The sequence below is a fragment of the Corvus brachyrhynchos genome, unplaced genomic scaffold (assembly GCF_000691975.1).
Source record: "Corvus brachyrhynchos isolate BGI_N302 unplaced genomic scaffold, ASM69197v1 scaffold323, whole genome shotgun sequence".
Classification (NCBI taxonomy): Eukaryota; Metazoa; Chordata; class Aves; order Passeriformes; family Corvidae; genus Corvus; species Corvus brachyrhynchos.
Window position 1 is genome coordinate 134,103 of NW_008237253.1, and position 14,579 is coordinate 148,681.

Below are 14,579 nucleotides of genomic sequence, written 5' to 3' on the forward strand. Positions count from 1 at the left end.
ATCTCCTTCTACCAGTGGCTGCTCCTCGCAGAGATGCTTCCCAGAATCTCCCTCCAGGAGATTCCACACCTGGAAATCTTCAACTATTTGAATCTCAGCAGCTTCCTGAAGTTTTCAGGGGACCTCTGCTCTCACTGATCTTTTCAGGTTCTTTCTGATTTCAGGATGCTGCACCTCAGCCAGGTGGTTATTAGAGGCTTAATGAAATCCAGGTTGTCAACACTCCTTCCAAAACTATTCCAAAAGGAAACTTTCCTAGCAGAGACTTCCTATGGACCAAAATGAACAACTGCCAAGGTTTGTTCAGCTCCTCAGTAAGGGAATGGTGCTTAGGTGAGCATTTGAGTGGGAACGACTCCTTTTGCAGGTGCCAGGTCCATCACAGATGGTGAAAACTGCTGGAGCAGCTTGGGCTGGGCAGGACTGCATTCAGCACAGGATCGCAGGTGAAGATCCTTATTTTAGAATTGCTCTCCAAAATCCATTGGTTTTACAGGAAAGCTGGAGTGGCTGTTCCATCAAAGGGGGGCAATCTGCCTATGTGGCACGGGGACAGCACATAAAACTCATTAAGTGGTGGGAACAAATGATTCCTTGTGGAGCTTTGTCTTTAGTGGCTCTGACAAAGCCGGGCCATCAGCTCCAGGGGCAGAATGGAGCAGAAACAAAGTTTACAGGGAGCATCTCTGTTGTGTAGCTCTCAGAACATTTCTTTGCCATAAAACCTAACATCTGGCTCTGTTCTTGCTACATGGAGCCCTGATTCTGACCTCTGTGCACAGCTGGACTGTAGGCACTCCCCACTCCCAGCCACGTGTCCCACCATGCCTCATGTAGGGGAATCCTGGCAGAATGCTCCTCCCCAGCATTTCTAATGATCCAAGGCCTCGTAATGGAACCACCCTTATTCCCAAAGAGCAGCCAAGGCACAGGCACAGCTAACCATCTTTATTTGGGATCAGCAGCAGGCAGCCAGATGCCAGCACAGAGTGGAAGGGATGTGCTTTACCCAGGCTCCATCTACTGACAGCAGTTCACACCCACGTACATTTAACTTCGGATAATCTCAGAGGTTTCATCGGCTTTTGACTGCTTTCCAGGATTATTTTTATTTATTTGCCTATCTCAAGAGTTTTTCCTAAGCAAGAGCTTCCCTGTTTATTTTCAAGGCCATACATGTGCAAAGCTGTCTCCTTGGCTGTTTCTTTCCCTTCACCTTCACTCAGAACCATCTGTTTCTTCCTTCGTGTCTGCAACCAGCTGCTTAGCGAAAGGGCAAACGTACTGGCTGGTAATGGCAGCAGCCTCCCTGGCATCTCTGGCCGAGCAGCTGTGGGAAGGGAAAAATGAAGGATAGTTCATTATTCCCAGGAGCATGGACTGCAGGAAGTGTGACAAGGCCACCTTGTGACATTCAGAGATGACTCCAAGGAGCAGGTGTATGATAGAGGGATCGTGGCTGCCTGCTGCCAGGCACTCCACAAATGCACAGTGGTGTTTCACCCCCACTGTGGACACAAGAGGTACTAAGGGCCAGGTTATTCCTCCTAATTATAGTGATTTAAGAGTTAGATGTCTAAGGGAAAGTTGTTGGGCACTGGAAAAGACAATACCCAGGTGTGGGACGACCCATCCTGAGGTGTGTGTTTGAATCAGCAGCTGAATCCAGACAGGGTAGCAAAGGCTTTCTTTCAATTTTAACCATCAGATCACATTTCCTAATGGGACGAATAATTGCTTCAATCCAGAATGACAACTCTTAGGAAATGATTAGGAAAAGATATTATTTTGCTTCCCTGGGTTTTACTATTTTTAACAACTGACTTTTCTATGGCCGCTCATGAAAGTCCTCTTTTGGCTCCAGCATTGTGGGGCTCAGGGCCACAGAGGTGACCAATCTCTCCCACCTACCTGGTGTTCAGAAAGCTCTGGTACAACCAGAGAAAGCAGAGTTCCTCAGGGTTGTTTACTCCCTCTCCCCCCTGCACATCTGTGTTGACCGGGCCAGGAGAGCTGGTTTAGATAAAGAAAATTAAAAATAATTAAAACCTCCAAAACACCAATAGTGTAACCATAACCACTTCAGAGCAGCATTTGCACCTTGTGTTGTATCTGCTGCTGTGCTCGCAGACGTGGCCTCGGCGGGGGCTGCTGGCCCAGTGTGGCAGTGAGAGCCACGCCTGGGGACCGGGACACCTGAGGTTTCCTCTCACCTGCGCTTGCGACCCATGAGGTTCTGGATGAACTTCTGAACCTGGGCGTTGCCTCTCATCTTGCTGTACTCGCTGGTGAACAGCCCATCCGAGTGCCTCTGGGACCTGTGTGGGGACAACACCCGGTGGCTGCTCCTCCCAGCCACGGCACAGCCATGCCTCTCCTCCCACCTCTACGGGCCCTGTACCCCTGCCCTTCTCCTCCTCATCTTGGGCCGCCGGCGCCGGGGAGGCTCTGCAGCTGGGGAGCTCAGCGCCACGGGCAGCCCCTCAGTGCAGCATGTCCCGCTGGAGACTTCCCTGCCCCAGGAGGGTGGATGTGGCTGCTCCTCACCTGTCCTTGAGGCCCACCAGGTTCTTGACCAGCTGCCGCACGTAGGCGTTGCCGTTCATCTTGCTGAGCTCGCTGTGGAAGAGCCCGTCTGCGTGGCGCTCCGACCTGCCCGGTGGAACAGCGAACGGGGGTCAGAAGGTATGGCTTAGAACCGCCCAAGAAAAGGCATTAAACACTCCTGCCTCAAGACAAGAGAGTCCCAAACGCACACGGGCAAAGTTCTACAAAACAAGGGAAAACCTTACAGGAGTTTAAAATGTATCTTTGTTAAACATCACACAGGAAAACGACCTGCCCTTGATTTGACTGATGTAATCACCTTGCCACAGGGATGTGGGAATGTGGGGTTATTGCTGACTCAGCACGAAAGAGTAGGGCGAGAGGCTGGAGCGGTAACAAACGAACACCCAGAGACACAAAGCTGAGGAGCACTTAGATAAGGGCTTAGATAAGTCACCTTGCAGGTGACTCCCTTGGTGAACTTACAGGGTTGGCTATTTCCGGTCATGTTTTCATGGGACCAGGCTACTGGAAACAGAAACTTTCACCTCTCTCAGGCTGTGTAAGTGCACAGCAGAAAAACAGACTCAAAAGTGTCTTTGTTTTGGGGTCACAAATCTTCTCCTGAATTAAGTCAAATTAATGTTCCCATTCTTAAGCAAGAAAAAACATTTCCAGTATTTGGATTCATTTAACTCAATCTGTTTAGGGAAGAAGAAGATCCACAAGCAAGCAGATGCAAGTTCAGGAAGGCAGCTAAAAGGCTGGGTTTACAGCTAGCAGGCTCTTTGAACAAAAACCGTGGAGAAAAGGGAGGCAGAGTCCCAAGAATTGCTTACCTCTCCCAGGATGGCAAAGATGCTGAGAAGTGGGACAGGACAATCATGGGAATAATTACTTGCCACAGAGTTGTCATCATGGAAACCATGTTCTCTCCTGAAATAAAGCACAAGGTTTTGTGAGCAGCAGGACAAATGACGTTGGTGTGTGCCTGGTGCAGTTCATGTGCCCCACAGAGACAGGGCTGTGGAAACACCACCACTGTAATTAAATGAGGCAGGAATTTCTGCCAGCAGAGATAAACACCTGGAGATATCTGCAAGGGGCTTTCAGACAAAAAAAATTACGTGTGCTAAATAAAATTCATCCGCACACAGAGGAAGGGAAGGGCTCATATGTGTGCTCATATCTACCTATCCTCCAGTCCTTCAAGAAGGAAAATCGAAATAACACACATTTGCAGTCGCAGCAGACCCTCCTATTTTGTTCTCTTACTGAAATAAAAAGAAAAGTACATTTCATTTATCACAAGCCATTGCGTGTTTTCCCCCTTTATTCCCAGGTTGTTTCCCCCTTTATTTCCAGGTGCTCACCCTTCCTCAAGGATCACGCAGCAGCTCTACCTGTAATTTATAATACACTACTTTATTTTTTGCCTTCCTCCTGCAAAAAAGCAAACCTTCATCGCTGTCCTGCAAACTCTCAGACGGCGCTTGCTAACCCCAAATCAAAGTCCTCCCCCTTGGCTTTTACTTTATTCTGAAGCTAAACAGTACAAAGAACATGACAGGACTGTCACAGAATTCTGAACACTTTCTAGCCACCCTTCTGGGACTGTTTGCTGCTCTGGAGGTGCTGCAAGATGAGAAGAGGCACAAGGAGAAAGAACAAGAGCGGGAATTTATACAGAAATTTGTTCACTGTAAACCACAGGGCAAATATTTAAGGGGGCTGCAGAGCAAACAGATGAGAGGATGAAGGAGTCATAAGCTTCATCTCACACACACTTCGAGCTTTAGTGTTGTGTTACCCCTGCCTGATCCAGCTTTGAGGGGACAGAATAGTAAAACAAGAAGGACATTTCAAAGACCAGACTCTTTCTGGAGTTCAAACAAGGCAGACTCCACAGTCCTGGGATGCAGGAGGAGCTGAAAACAGCCACCAAAACCAGAGCATCCTTGGCCAAGGGGAATCTGGATCCTGAGCCTGTCCTTCCATCTGCCCAACAGCTGTCACACACTGCCTTGACCCCAGGATCTCACCTCAGCATTTGGCCTCCCCTGGGCTGGCATTTCTCTGGGAGCACCACATTTAAGAGACCATTTTAAAGCCCATCCCTGGCTCCAGAGTTTCCCCTCTCTTCATAACCTTTCTAGCTGCTAATCTGGTGATCAACTTCTCTTTTCTCTTTCTGGACATAATTTTGTCTCCCCTGGGTAGACCATATTTGCTTGCTGAAGTTCCCAGAAGCAGTGATGGCTGTTGGGGAACTTCTCCTGCCTATCAATAATGATTGCATTGTTTTTTAAATTAGTCAGACCACAAGGAGCGGGTAGATCCCCAGTGTCATCAAAGAAGGGCTGTTTAACCTTCTTAAGATACTTCCAAGCTTTTCATTTCCTCCCCATTGATGCTGGTTTTCGATGACCGCAAACTCTTTGGCCAGCTGGGACCTTCAGCTGAAAGAACTACGCCCCAAGCCAGCCTGGGAGCCCTGAGGAGGGAAATCCAATCCCCATATTCCAGCCCTGCGGCTCAGAACATGGATGGCCTCGTGGCAGTGGCTCAGTGAGGCATCACGGAGGTCTGAAATCCACCCCCACAAAGTGAAAGGGGGGAAGGCAGCACGTGCAGCCCCCCTACCCCAGCTGGGACTCACCAGCCCTGGTCGCTCCTGGCTCGCAGCTGATGCTCCACTGCCTGCTCCTCTCGGGGACCCCTATAAATCTGCAGCCTTATCAGCAGCAATTATTTGGATAAAGATATGGATATGAGCAATCATGATTAACAGCAAATAATGCAGCGGGGTTGGAATGTCCTTTTAATTACCTGATCGGGTCATTCAAAGCAATTTGATGGAATATTTCTGCTGATGGATAATAATTCCTGTTTCTGCCTATAATGACATTTGTTGGGCAAACATCCCTGTACCAATTGATTTGCTACGATTGTCATCGTTATTTCCTGGCTTTAATTACCTCTTGATAGGAGCTTAATCTTCTGTTCTTGTCTTTTCATCCTGGCTCGGGCTGTGTTTGCAATTGCCAGGATCTGTCGGTAAGTCCCTGTGTGTACCAGTGATTTGGCTGAACGACGTGTCGCTTTTTAGGGCAAGCATTGCCTGATCAGTAGCATCAGGGCTGACTTTTCCATGAGGGAACAACACCTTCTGAGCTGTGGTTCCACCTGGGAAGGGTCTGCCAAGTACAAATTTTGTCACAGCATCTAAAAAACCAGCATACTTATGCATGCATGGAAAACATCCTGAATATATTCCCTGCCATTGCTGGGGTTTGGAACTGGTTGGTCTCAAGTACTGCAGCTAAAGGTGACATGGAAATGGAGGAAGAAAATAGGATCACCCTTTCTCTCCTTCTTTATATTGTATAAAGTAGCTTGGAAGGAATAATCACCATAAATAATTTTTTAAATCTTCCAACTGGAGAAACGGGAGCTGCATTACACTTTTTATCTACTTATCTTTCCTTTTCTCTGGAAAAGCAGAGGGTGTCCCCATGACAAGAGGACAGGGAGGGACAAGATTTTCCCTGTATCTTTCCCTTGGAAGAACACCCCAGGCCCTGATGAGCAGAACCTCAGCCTGTGAATGCAGGCTGCAGCCGGAGCCCTGCAGCAGGGAGGGGGAAAAGAGCAGGGACGCTCCAGGTCTCGCTCCAGGGCTGGAGCACTGAGATGTGCCATGGGCAGCACTAGGACAGGGGAGCCCAATTCCTCCTCTGGGACAGCGCAGGTCAGTCCTGTACTGGTCCAGGCATTTCCCAGCCACTTTCCTCTCCTCTCTGTACCTGCTTTCTCCAGCTGCAGCCTTGTGCCTCTGCTTCTGCCTGCAGTGGTGGTGGCAGCTTCGGGTTCATAAAAGAGGCTGAACAACATGGAGGGAGCTGAAAATTACTAAAGTGATTTTCCTTCCTTTGCAAACAACCTCAGCGGGTGTGAAATGCCCCCAAACTCTGGGTAATCTCAGATTGCCATGAGAATCTGGACGAGGACAGAGAAGAGGTTGGAATGACAAAGTGGCCCCACGATGGCAGCAGAGGGTGAATAACAGGACTCTAAAAGCTTCTGGAGATTGTAAGAACATGAAATAAGCAACGCGATCAACCACTTTGCGACAACAAACGGGGTTTGCCTCCAGCAGCAAGGGCAGAGTGAAAAGGTGATGGGGTAAAAAAAGGTGTGGCTACGTCCAGCACTGCTGCAACTTGGGGCAGGTGCCAGCCATGGGCTCGAGCTCCAATGCAGCTCTGATGGGAGGCCCCTGATGAGGAAATTCAGGGCCACAAAGAGAATGCAAAAGCATTTGCAAGCTGAAATTTATAACGGAGCAAACCAGAGTCCAACCCAAATCCTCAGTCCTGAAACAACATCTGATTCTCCTTAACCAGAATTAACACCGAACTCTCATCATTATGGAGACACTGTGGAAACAGGAGTAATAAAGAATCCTGTTTAACAATATCAGCCGAAAGGAGCTTTGTGAATTTGCACCTTGCTTCTTCCACTCTCCATTTGTGTGAACACTCCAAGCCCCAGCAGGGGGGTGGAGATTCCCCTTGCCCGCATCCAGCAGGCACAAAGCAGGATTAAATTTAAACCCATTTAGATGGAATCGAACCCATAATCTCTGTGCAGCAACACCACAGAGAAAAGGTTTCAGCTTTTTTCTGGCTCTAAGAATGATACAGAAAATGAGTGGCCTCACCTGATCCCCATGGCTCCTGTGTCACTGCCATGCCTGTGGGTGCAGGAAGTCAGGGCTGGACTGATCCCAGCCCCGAGCTCCCTGACTGACCTGCCCACGGCACTTAAGTGTTGTACAGGATTTTAGCAAAGGGCCACAAACGGGTGACACTGAGGAGTGCTGAGGCTATGCAACCACACTCCTTGAAGACAGCAGGGAGAAATGCCCCAGGACAGGATGGAGAAGGGATCGGTGAGCTTTGGGGCCATCCCTGAGCTGCCCTGGGGACGCTGCCAGGTGTAAAGCCAGCAGGATCTTTGTGAAGTCTCTTGTGCTTAGGCTTGACACCGACTGATGTGCCCAGCGTGGAGAGACCTGTGATGGGATGCCTTAAGTAAATCCAGTTGCCATGGGTGCCAGGGCTATTCCCAGTAGCCACGCTGATGGCTGGGGACGCCCTTGTGCCGACAGAGAGCAAAGATTATGAAACACAGGGGCCACCCCCCTTCAACACCCAGGTTCTGGTCACTGCTCTGTCTCAAAGGCGTCAGAGCCGAGCCGAGAATGGAATTGAGGAAGGTCTTTTTCCTCCTCTTTACAGTGGGAGGGGTCACCAAATCTGCAGTGTGAAAGGCAGCATCTTAGAACCATGTTGAATGCTTTAGCCCCAAATTTGGCAATACTTGAGAGAGCATGTGAGCCTGGCTTTTTACGACATTGGAGGTAAAGACAAGAAACTGCATTTTGGAAAAGAGAGGATTTCATCACAGAGCTACCTATCCTGGCCCACAGCACAGGGAGGATGCAGGCACTCTCCAAAACCAGCACTCAGAGCTCTGAGGGGTCATTCTGAGTTCTGAAGGGGAGAAATTCCCTAACCCCTCAAAGTAATTGATGCAGGAGATCAGAAAAGAATTTTCCCTGGAGAAGCAGTGTGGATGCATTCAGTGTCCCCCTCCAGAGAGCATTAAGAACAGGGTGGATAAATGCTGCTATTGTCACGTGGACATCGTTGCTCCTGCCTTGGACAAGGAAATCCCATCCAGACTTTGGGGCTGCTGTTTATTCAGGGCAGTCCTTACAAAGTTTGCCCCGTCCTTGCCAGCCTGTCCAGAATCCAGACCCCAGGATCTGCTGGAGCTGCTTTTCTTCATGGAGACACCTTAGCTGGCCAAAACACATCCCAAAATCTTACAGCCTCTGCTCCATGACTTTGGGATGGCAAAGTGCACAAGGGTCAAGCCAGGCCAAAAAGGCTGTGGAAGGACTATGTCATGCCCCACACATGTCCAGCAATGGTGTCCCAAGTCCTGATGGAGCGGTCCAGGTGCAGCTGACCTTTGGGGAGCCCAGCACAGGCTGTGCCCCATGCAATGGCAGGAGCAGCCCATGGCAGGGGAGTTTATTGAGGTCAGATGGTACTAGGAACTGCATGGCTAAATCCTTCCTACGTAAAATACCTTTTAATCAGCTTACGGGGCGTTCAGGAACTTCTACCTCCCCCATTCTTTTTCCCCCTTCCTGTGTCTGTGTGAGGCCATGTGGCAGTGGGGATTGTCTCTGGTGTGTTTGCAGGTGAGCCTGGCCCACACCACGCGATGACGGTGACGCCGCTCCTGAGAGCAGATTGGAGGCGATTCCTTGCATCACTCCCAGGTCCCTAAGAGAAAGGACCCTAATTGGAATAAGGGGATTGCAGGATTTAGCCTTCTAAATGCTCCTTTCTTGCACAGGATGCTTTCAGGAGTGGTTTTAATCTTTACCACCTGATTTCCTTATTTTGGCTGCAAGAGTGAAGAGTGGGATGGAAGGAAGAGGCAAGCAGGGCAGCCCAGGTGGGCTTGGGAGAAGAAGGAAAATCACAGTCCCATATGGTCATGGAACCTCAGAAAAACACTTACCCAGTCTCAAAGGGGCAAATTAAGCAAATAAGATGTGTAGATCCAGGATACGTTTGTCTCCCTACCTACCTCAGGAGCTCAGCTCCTGAGCTGCTCCTGAGGTGGCTTGGATTGCCTGTCTCTCCCTTGCTTTGTTTGACTGAAACATGTGGCACCTTTCTGGATTTGCACAAGTTTAAAGTGAAAACCAGATGTGAGGGACAAAAGCACTAAGTGTCACATACCTGGAGTTGTGCCTGCTTGCTCTGAAGTCAGGAGGCAAGGTGCTGGACACGCTGGTGACATCCATGGCTGGCAGCATTATCCAGGGGCAAGGACAGTGAAACATATGTCAGGAGCTCTGGGTTGTGCTGGAGCAGACCTCAGTCATTTTGGTCAAAGTTGTATCTGCTTCCTGCCAAACCCTTGGCAAACCCTGCAGTAAACCCCACCTCCTTGGAAGGAAAAGATTAAATATTAGGTGTTTGGCTCATATTGGAAAAAAAAGCATCCCCAAATGCTTAAAGCATTCTGCTAAGAGTTGGGAAGAACAAGGGGAAAAGTATCCTGTTGGCGCAGGAGTGGTTCCTTGGCTGCTGGCACGGTGCCTTTGGCTCTCCTGAGTACGGGATGAGAGGTGCTTTGCAAGGGAGAACATCCCTTATCCCCCTGCTCTGAAGCAGGGATAGGTGCTAAGCCCCAGGGTCCCCCGGGGTGCCTCCCTAGGGATGCTCTCCCTGGGGATGCTGGATGAGGCAGGCCCATCCTGCAGCAGGAACACCTGTGGCAAGCCTTGAATCTGGAAGGGCTGCCATGAGGCACTTCCCTCCTGCAAGCAATCATGGAATCATTGAGGTTGGAAAGGACCTCCAAGACCACTCAGTCCAACTGAACATCTCCACATCCAACCTGTGCCCGACCCCCTCCTTGTCACCCAGCCCAGAGCACCAAGTGCCACGTCCGGTCGTTCCTTGGGCACCTCCAGGGGTGGGGACTCCACCACCTCCCAGGGCAGCCCCTTCCATTGCCTGACCACCTTTTCCATGAGGAAATTCTTCCTGAGAAGAAATTCTCCCTGCCTGCTTGGGAATGGTTATTGTAGGGGGAAAGAAGGGTTGGTTTCACTGTGGCTGGCACTGTGATCCAGAAAAGGAAAAGCCAGGCCCAAGGCACGGTCTTTTTACAGGAAGAAGGGAACTCTGTTTTCCCAGCCTGTGAGTGCATCATGGCTGTCTCCCTGTCACCAAGGAAGCCCAAAGGATTTTTAAAGACAAGCTCTCATCCCCATCAATCACCTGCTGGAATTTTACACCCTATGGAACTTCTTACAAAGCTCCCCTGGTTTTCCCTGGGCTGGTTTTTCCGCCCAAGTGGGGAAAAAAATTGCCTGCCCCCAGTAATGTTCCCAGGGTGGAACAACACGTCCCAGTGCAGGTGTCACCAAAACCGCGGGAAAAACAAAAAACTCTCCAACAACATTTTTAGTGTTTAGAGAATCAAGGCATTACTTTATTCTGGCCAGGATGTGCAACAGAAATAATTTCATCCACACATTGCCTGGGTTGTGCAGACAAAATCATGCCTTGATTCTCTAACACAGGGACACAACCACGCAGGACTGGGTGGCTTCCTCCCCAGGCCTGCTCTGGCCATCCTTGCCCTGCTGGCCCAGCACTGCTCCCTGCCCAGCTGGAAGCTCTGAGTGCCCCCACATGTGTCTGGCCTCAACAGGGCTCTGATTGGCATCAGCGCTGTAATCTCAGCCTCCAGCTGTTTGCTGTGTCTGGGGAAGAGGAGAAAGCACTTCGGGGAATTAATTTGAATTAGAAGAACGATGTGCTCTGTGTCCTGGCTGGCAGCACCAAGCACAGAAGCTCCTGACACAGCTGCTCAGGCTGCATTTAGGCTCATCAGGGACCTGAAGGGACTCCGCTTCCAGTGAACGGGAACAGGCTTTGTCAAGATGAGCGTGGAGGGAGGTGCATTTAGGGGTGCTTGCTGCTCCCAGTCACGCCTTTCCTTGCCTTTCCTGCTTGTGTTGTCTTCCACTTCTCCCCCTGCCCAGGAGGTTTTGCCCAACAAGTTGCTCTAATAAGCTCACTGATGTTTTAAACCCAGTAGGAGCTCTTAAGTTATATTATTTTGATCTGTCCTGTGCCACAAGCCCTTGTATGAGATCAATTAAGTGGTTAAGATGAAACCAGGCATCCACAGAAACATCTAGTTTTGACTCCAAGCCAACAGATATGGAAAATCCAGCCATTTTCTCCATAGTTTCACCCCCACAGCTAACTACTAGCCTTAGTTTTAACATCTTACATGGATTTATCATAACTTACTAGAATGGTAAATATCAAGAGATCCATTCAGGGTGTAAATAAATCCCTGCAGCTTCTCAGAGTGGACTGGGAGAGCCTGGAAAGCCCATAGAGCCGTGCCATCCTCTGCCCTCTCTTGCAAAAGTTCACCTGAGAGGGGGGAGGCTGCCTCTGCCTCTTTTCTGAGAAATGCATTACAAGAGATTGGAAAGCAGGATGGATTTGTTGCCGATGAGTCTCTCGCAGAGAATTGCCCGGCTGAATATGGCAAATGAAAGGAACACGATTGGCCTTGAAAGCTCTTTGTTTTCCTCCCTTTGTCCTGAACCTGAAGGCAGCTGGGAGAGCTGATGCTATCAGGGCACTATTCATGAGTTTGGCATATCTGCCCTGAAACTTTGGCAGCCACATTGTTCCCCTTTTCTCTTTAAATTTGTAGTGCCTCAGATGTGAAAAATTATGGCGATAAAAGCTCCATCTCTTTGTGGAGACTCTGACAGATGTCTCACTTCGCAAACTTCCTGATCCTTTGAACTGGCTGGGAATCAAATGCTCCATTAATTTATCCTGGGGGAGTCTCTGGAGGACTCCTCCTGGCTCTTTGGCAGCTTCTCTTGGTCGGGGACCAGCTCCACCATAGCCACAAACCACACTGCTTATCTCCCTGAGTTTCTTTTCCAAACACTCCAAAACACTCTGGAAATGCAGATCTCCCACTGGTTTGCTGGTATGGGTGTTTTCCTGGTGCTGCTGTTTCCTGACACAGGGAGCAGCTGTGATGCTTCCACAGCTCCTGTCACAGCGGGATGGGGAACGAGGACACTTTTTTGGCCGTGCATTCAAAAAAGGGTTGTTCCAAAACACCAACCACATCAGGCTCTCTCCAAAAGTGCTCTAAGCATTCCCAGTCCATCGCTCTGGCATAACTCCTGCTTTCCATGAGGGTGATGCATGACTCTGTCCTTTGTCATCTGTTTTTTCGTGCAGTGACGTTACATGATTTCTTTGGATTTGCTGATGTATGACAGACTTTCCTTCTCCTCTGCTAGGAGGGCATTTCCTCTTATCCAAGAAAGGAATTGTGTTTAATGTCTGTAGCCTGTTTGCCATGGAAGCACTGTCCTAATTAGTGGTTTGCGTGGCTACTCACTGTTGGAAGTCAAAACCATTATTTCACGTTAGTTTAATCCACTCCAGGATTAAACTAGTTTAGGATTAAGGCTCTGTTAGTCTGGAATATGGGTTTCCACACTGAGAATTAAGTCATTCAGCACTAACTCACAGGAAAAATGGAGATAATGAATGTAAATTAACTGTTAAAGGGGATTAGAGGAATGGCACTAATCCCTGTGGGAAGGCAGGATGACAGCAGTCACGTTTCCATCCTGCTCTCTTGGCCGCTCAGGTGGTTTAAACATAAAAAAGTTAATAGTATTCTGTCTGCACAGTGTCATTAATGCACTTCAGGGCCTTCTTTGACTAATTTGAGTTGATTTCTCAGAATAAAAAGGGCTCTAGTGAAAGTGGTTCTGCTATCCCAGCTCCTCCCTGAGTGAGGGCTGTGTCAGGGGTCAGGCTTTAGGGACCAAACCCAGATAGGAAAAGCTGTGACCAGATGATGGAAACCATCTCCCTTGTCTGAACTTCCCAGCAGATGAGGTAGCACCAAGCTCCGGACCTGACAGATGTGCAACCATGTTTGTGTTCTCCTGAGTCCAACACAAACCATTCCCAAAAGGAATATAGAGAAACAGCTTTGTGAGTACCCACTCGAGTGCTGGTGACAGACAGATCTAGAGCAAGACCTGGTCCCACTCAGGCCAGGTGAAATTGTCTCTCCTGTCTTTGCACACTAGAAGAGGGAGATGACTGGAAAAACAAATCCATGGGTATTGGGATCAGCATGAGGATGGGCAACCTTCACTGGGATGGGAGAGAAGAGTGGTACAACTCCGTAGCTACTGAAGACACGGCATTCTTGCTGGCTTTAGAAAAGACCTGGAAGCCGCACCTCTGGAGACAGAATTTAGCCTACCAGACTGGCATCCGAGTGCTTAAACCAAGGGCACTTTCTCCTACTCGTGTATGAAATTGCAGAGCCCCAGCAGCTGGGCAAAACAGGCTGTGTGGATCAGCTCTGTTGGTCCAGTCCAAGGGAAGGACGGTGCCTGGATCTGTATCCCGTGGCTGACACCAGGGCTGTGCCCTTTCTGTGCTGCACATGCTGAGGGGTAACCACGACCCTTTCCAAAAAAGAGTCAAGGAACTGGAGGCAGCAAGGGCAGGGTTTGGAGAGAGGATTTCTCCCACAGTTCTCAATAGTTTGGACGAAACTCTGATAGCTGCAGCCTATGAACAGACTTTAGAAGCAATTTGTCTCATAAAAAGCTTCCAATTATGTAATTTCCCCCCTCCATTCAGTATAAATGTCCCTTTTCTGCCATGCCTTCTCCTCCCACTGCCTTCCACAAACACCAGCGTGACCTGAATGCTTACCTGGCATTAACATCTGGGCTGAGGTTTGGTGGCACAGCTGCAGAGATGCCCACAGAGTCTGGATCAGCTTTCACATCTCCCAAGTCATCTGGGCTAGAAATGAGAGGTCACACCTCCCTGTCCTTCCTGATCCTCCAGGTGCACAGGTACCCCTAAACCAGCATTTTTCTCTCATTTTCCTCAGTAAGACACCCTAGCCCCTGTGTTCAGCTCATGATCTGCCACCACATCTTTGCTCCCACATTTGCTGCCTATCTGGTTTCTTCCTGCATCCTGCATTTCTGCAGTTGGTTATTGCAGCCCAAGTATGGGTAAAGTGCAAAATTCCTTTTGAGGTGCATCCTGCATTTGCCAACTAATCAAGAAGATTTTGAATCCCTACTCTGTGCCCCAAGACGCTTGCAGCATCCTGTCTTGGCAGTATCTTCAAATTTCATTATGGACTGTCTGGATCCTCACTCAGTTTAATTACAAACTCCTAAACATTACCAGATTCTACACACACCTTGGAATACAATTTCTCAGTTATTCACTCTGTCTGTACTAATTCCACTTCTCTCCTCTAACATTCCTTAAGAGAACAGCCCCATGTGAGAACACGGCAAGACCTCTGCAGCGCTCGGGACACCGGGACAC

At 49.2% G+C, this 14,579-nt stretch overlaps 1 protein-coding gene and 1 long non-coding RNA gene across 2 annotated transcripts in view; one reads left to right on the forward strand and one right to left on the reverse strand.

Moving 5' to 3' along the window:
* Window positions 1-2,189, forward strand: part of LOC108445729 — a 21,083-nt gene extending 18,894 nt beyond the window's left edge. Inside the window, exon 3 of the long non-coding RNA XR_001860684.1 lies at window positions 2,175-2,189. This is a non-coding gene — a long non-coding RNA (uncharacterized LOC108445729). The remainder of the gene's footprint in view (window positions 1-2,174) is intronic.
* Window positions 934-14,508, reverse strand: LOC103613041. Its single transcript, XM_017730466.1, has 7 exons — window positions 13,944-14,508; window positions 9,375-9,584; window positions 3,387-3,483; window positions 2,548-2,652; window positions 2,214-2,318; window positions 1,912-2,013; window positions 934-1,330 (listed from the first exon to the last, which is right to left on the reverse strand). The coding sequence occupies exons 2-7, from the start codon at window positions 9,433-9,435 to the stop codon at window positions 1,219-1,221; spliced, it is 582 nt and encodes a 193-aa protein (XP_017585955.1). The 5' UTR covers window positions 9,436-9,584; window positions 13,944-14,508; the 3' UTR covers window positions 934-1,218.
* Between the last annotated feature and the right edge of the window lie 71 nt (window positions 14,509-14,579).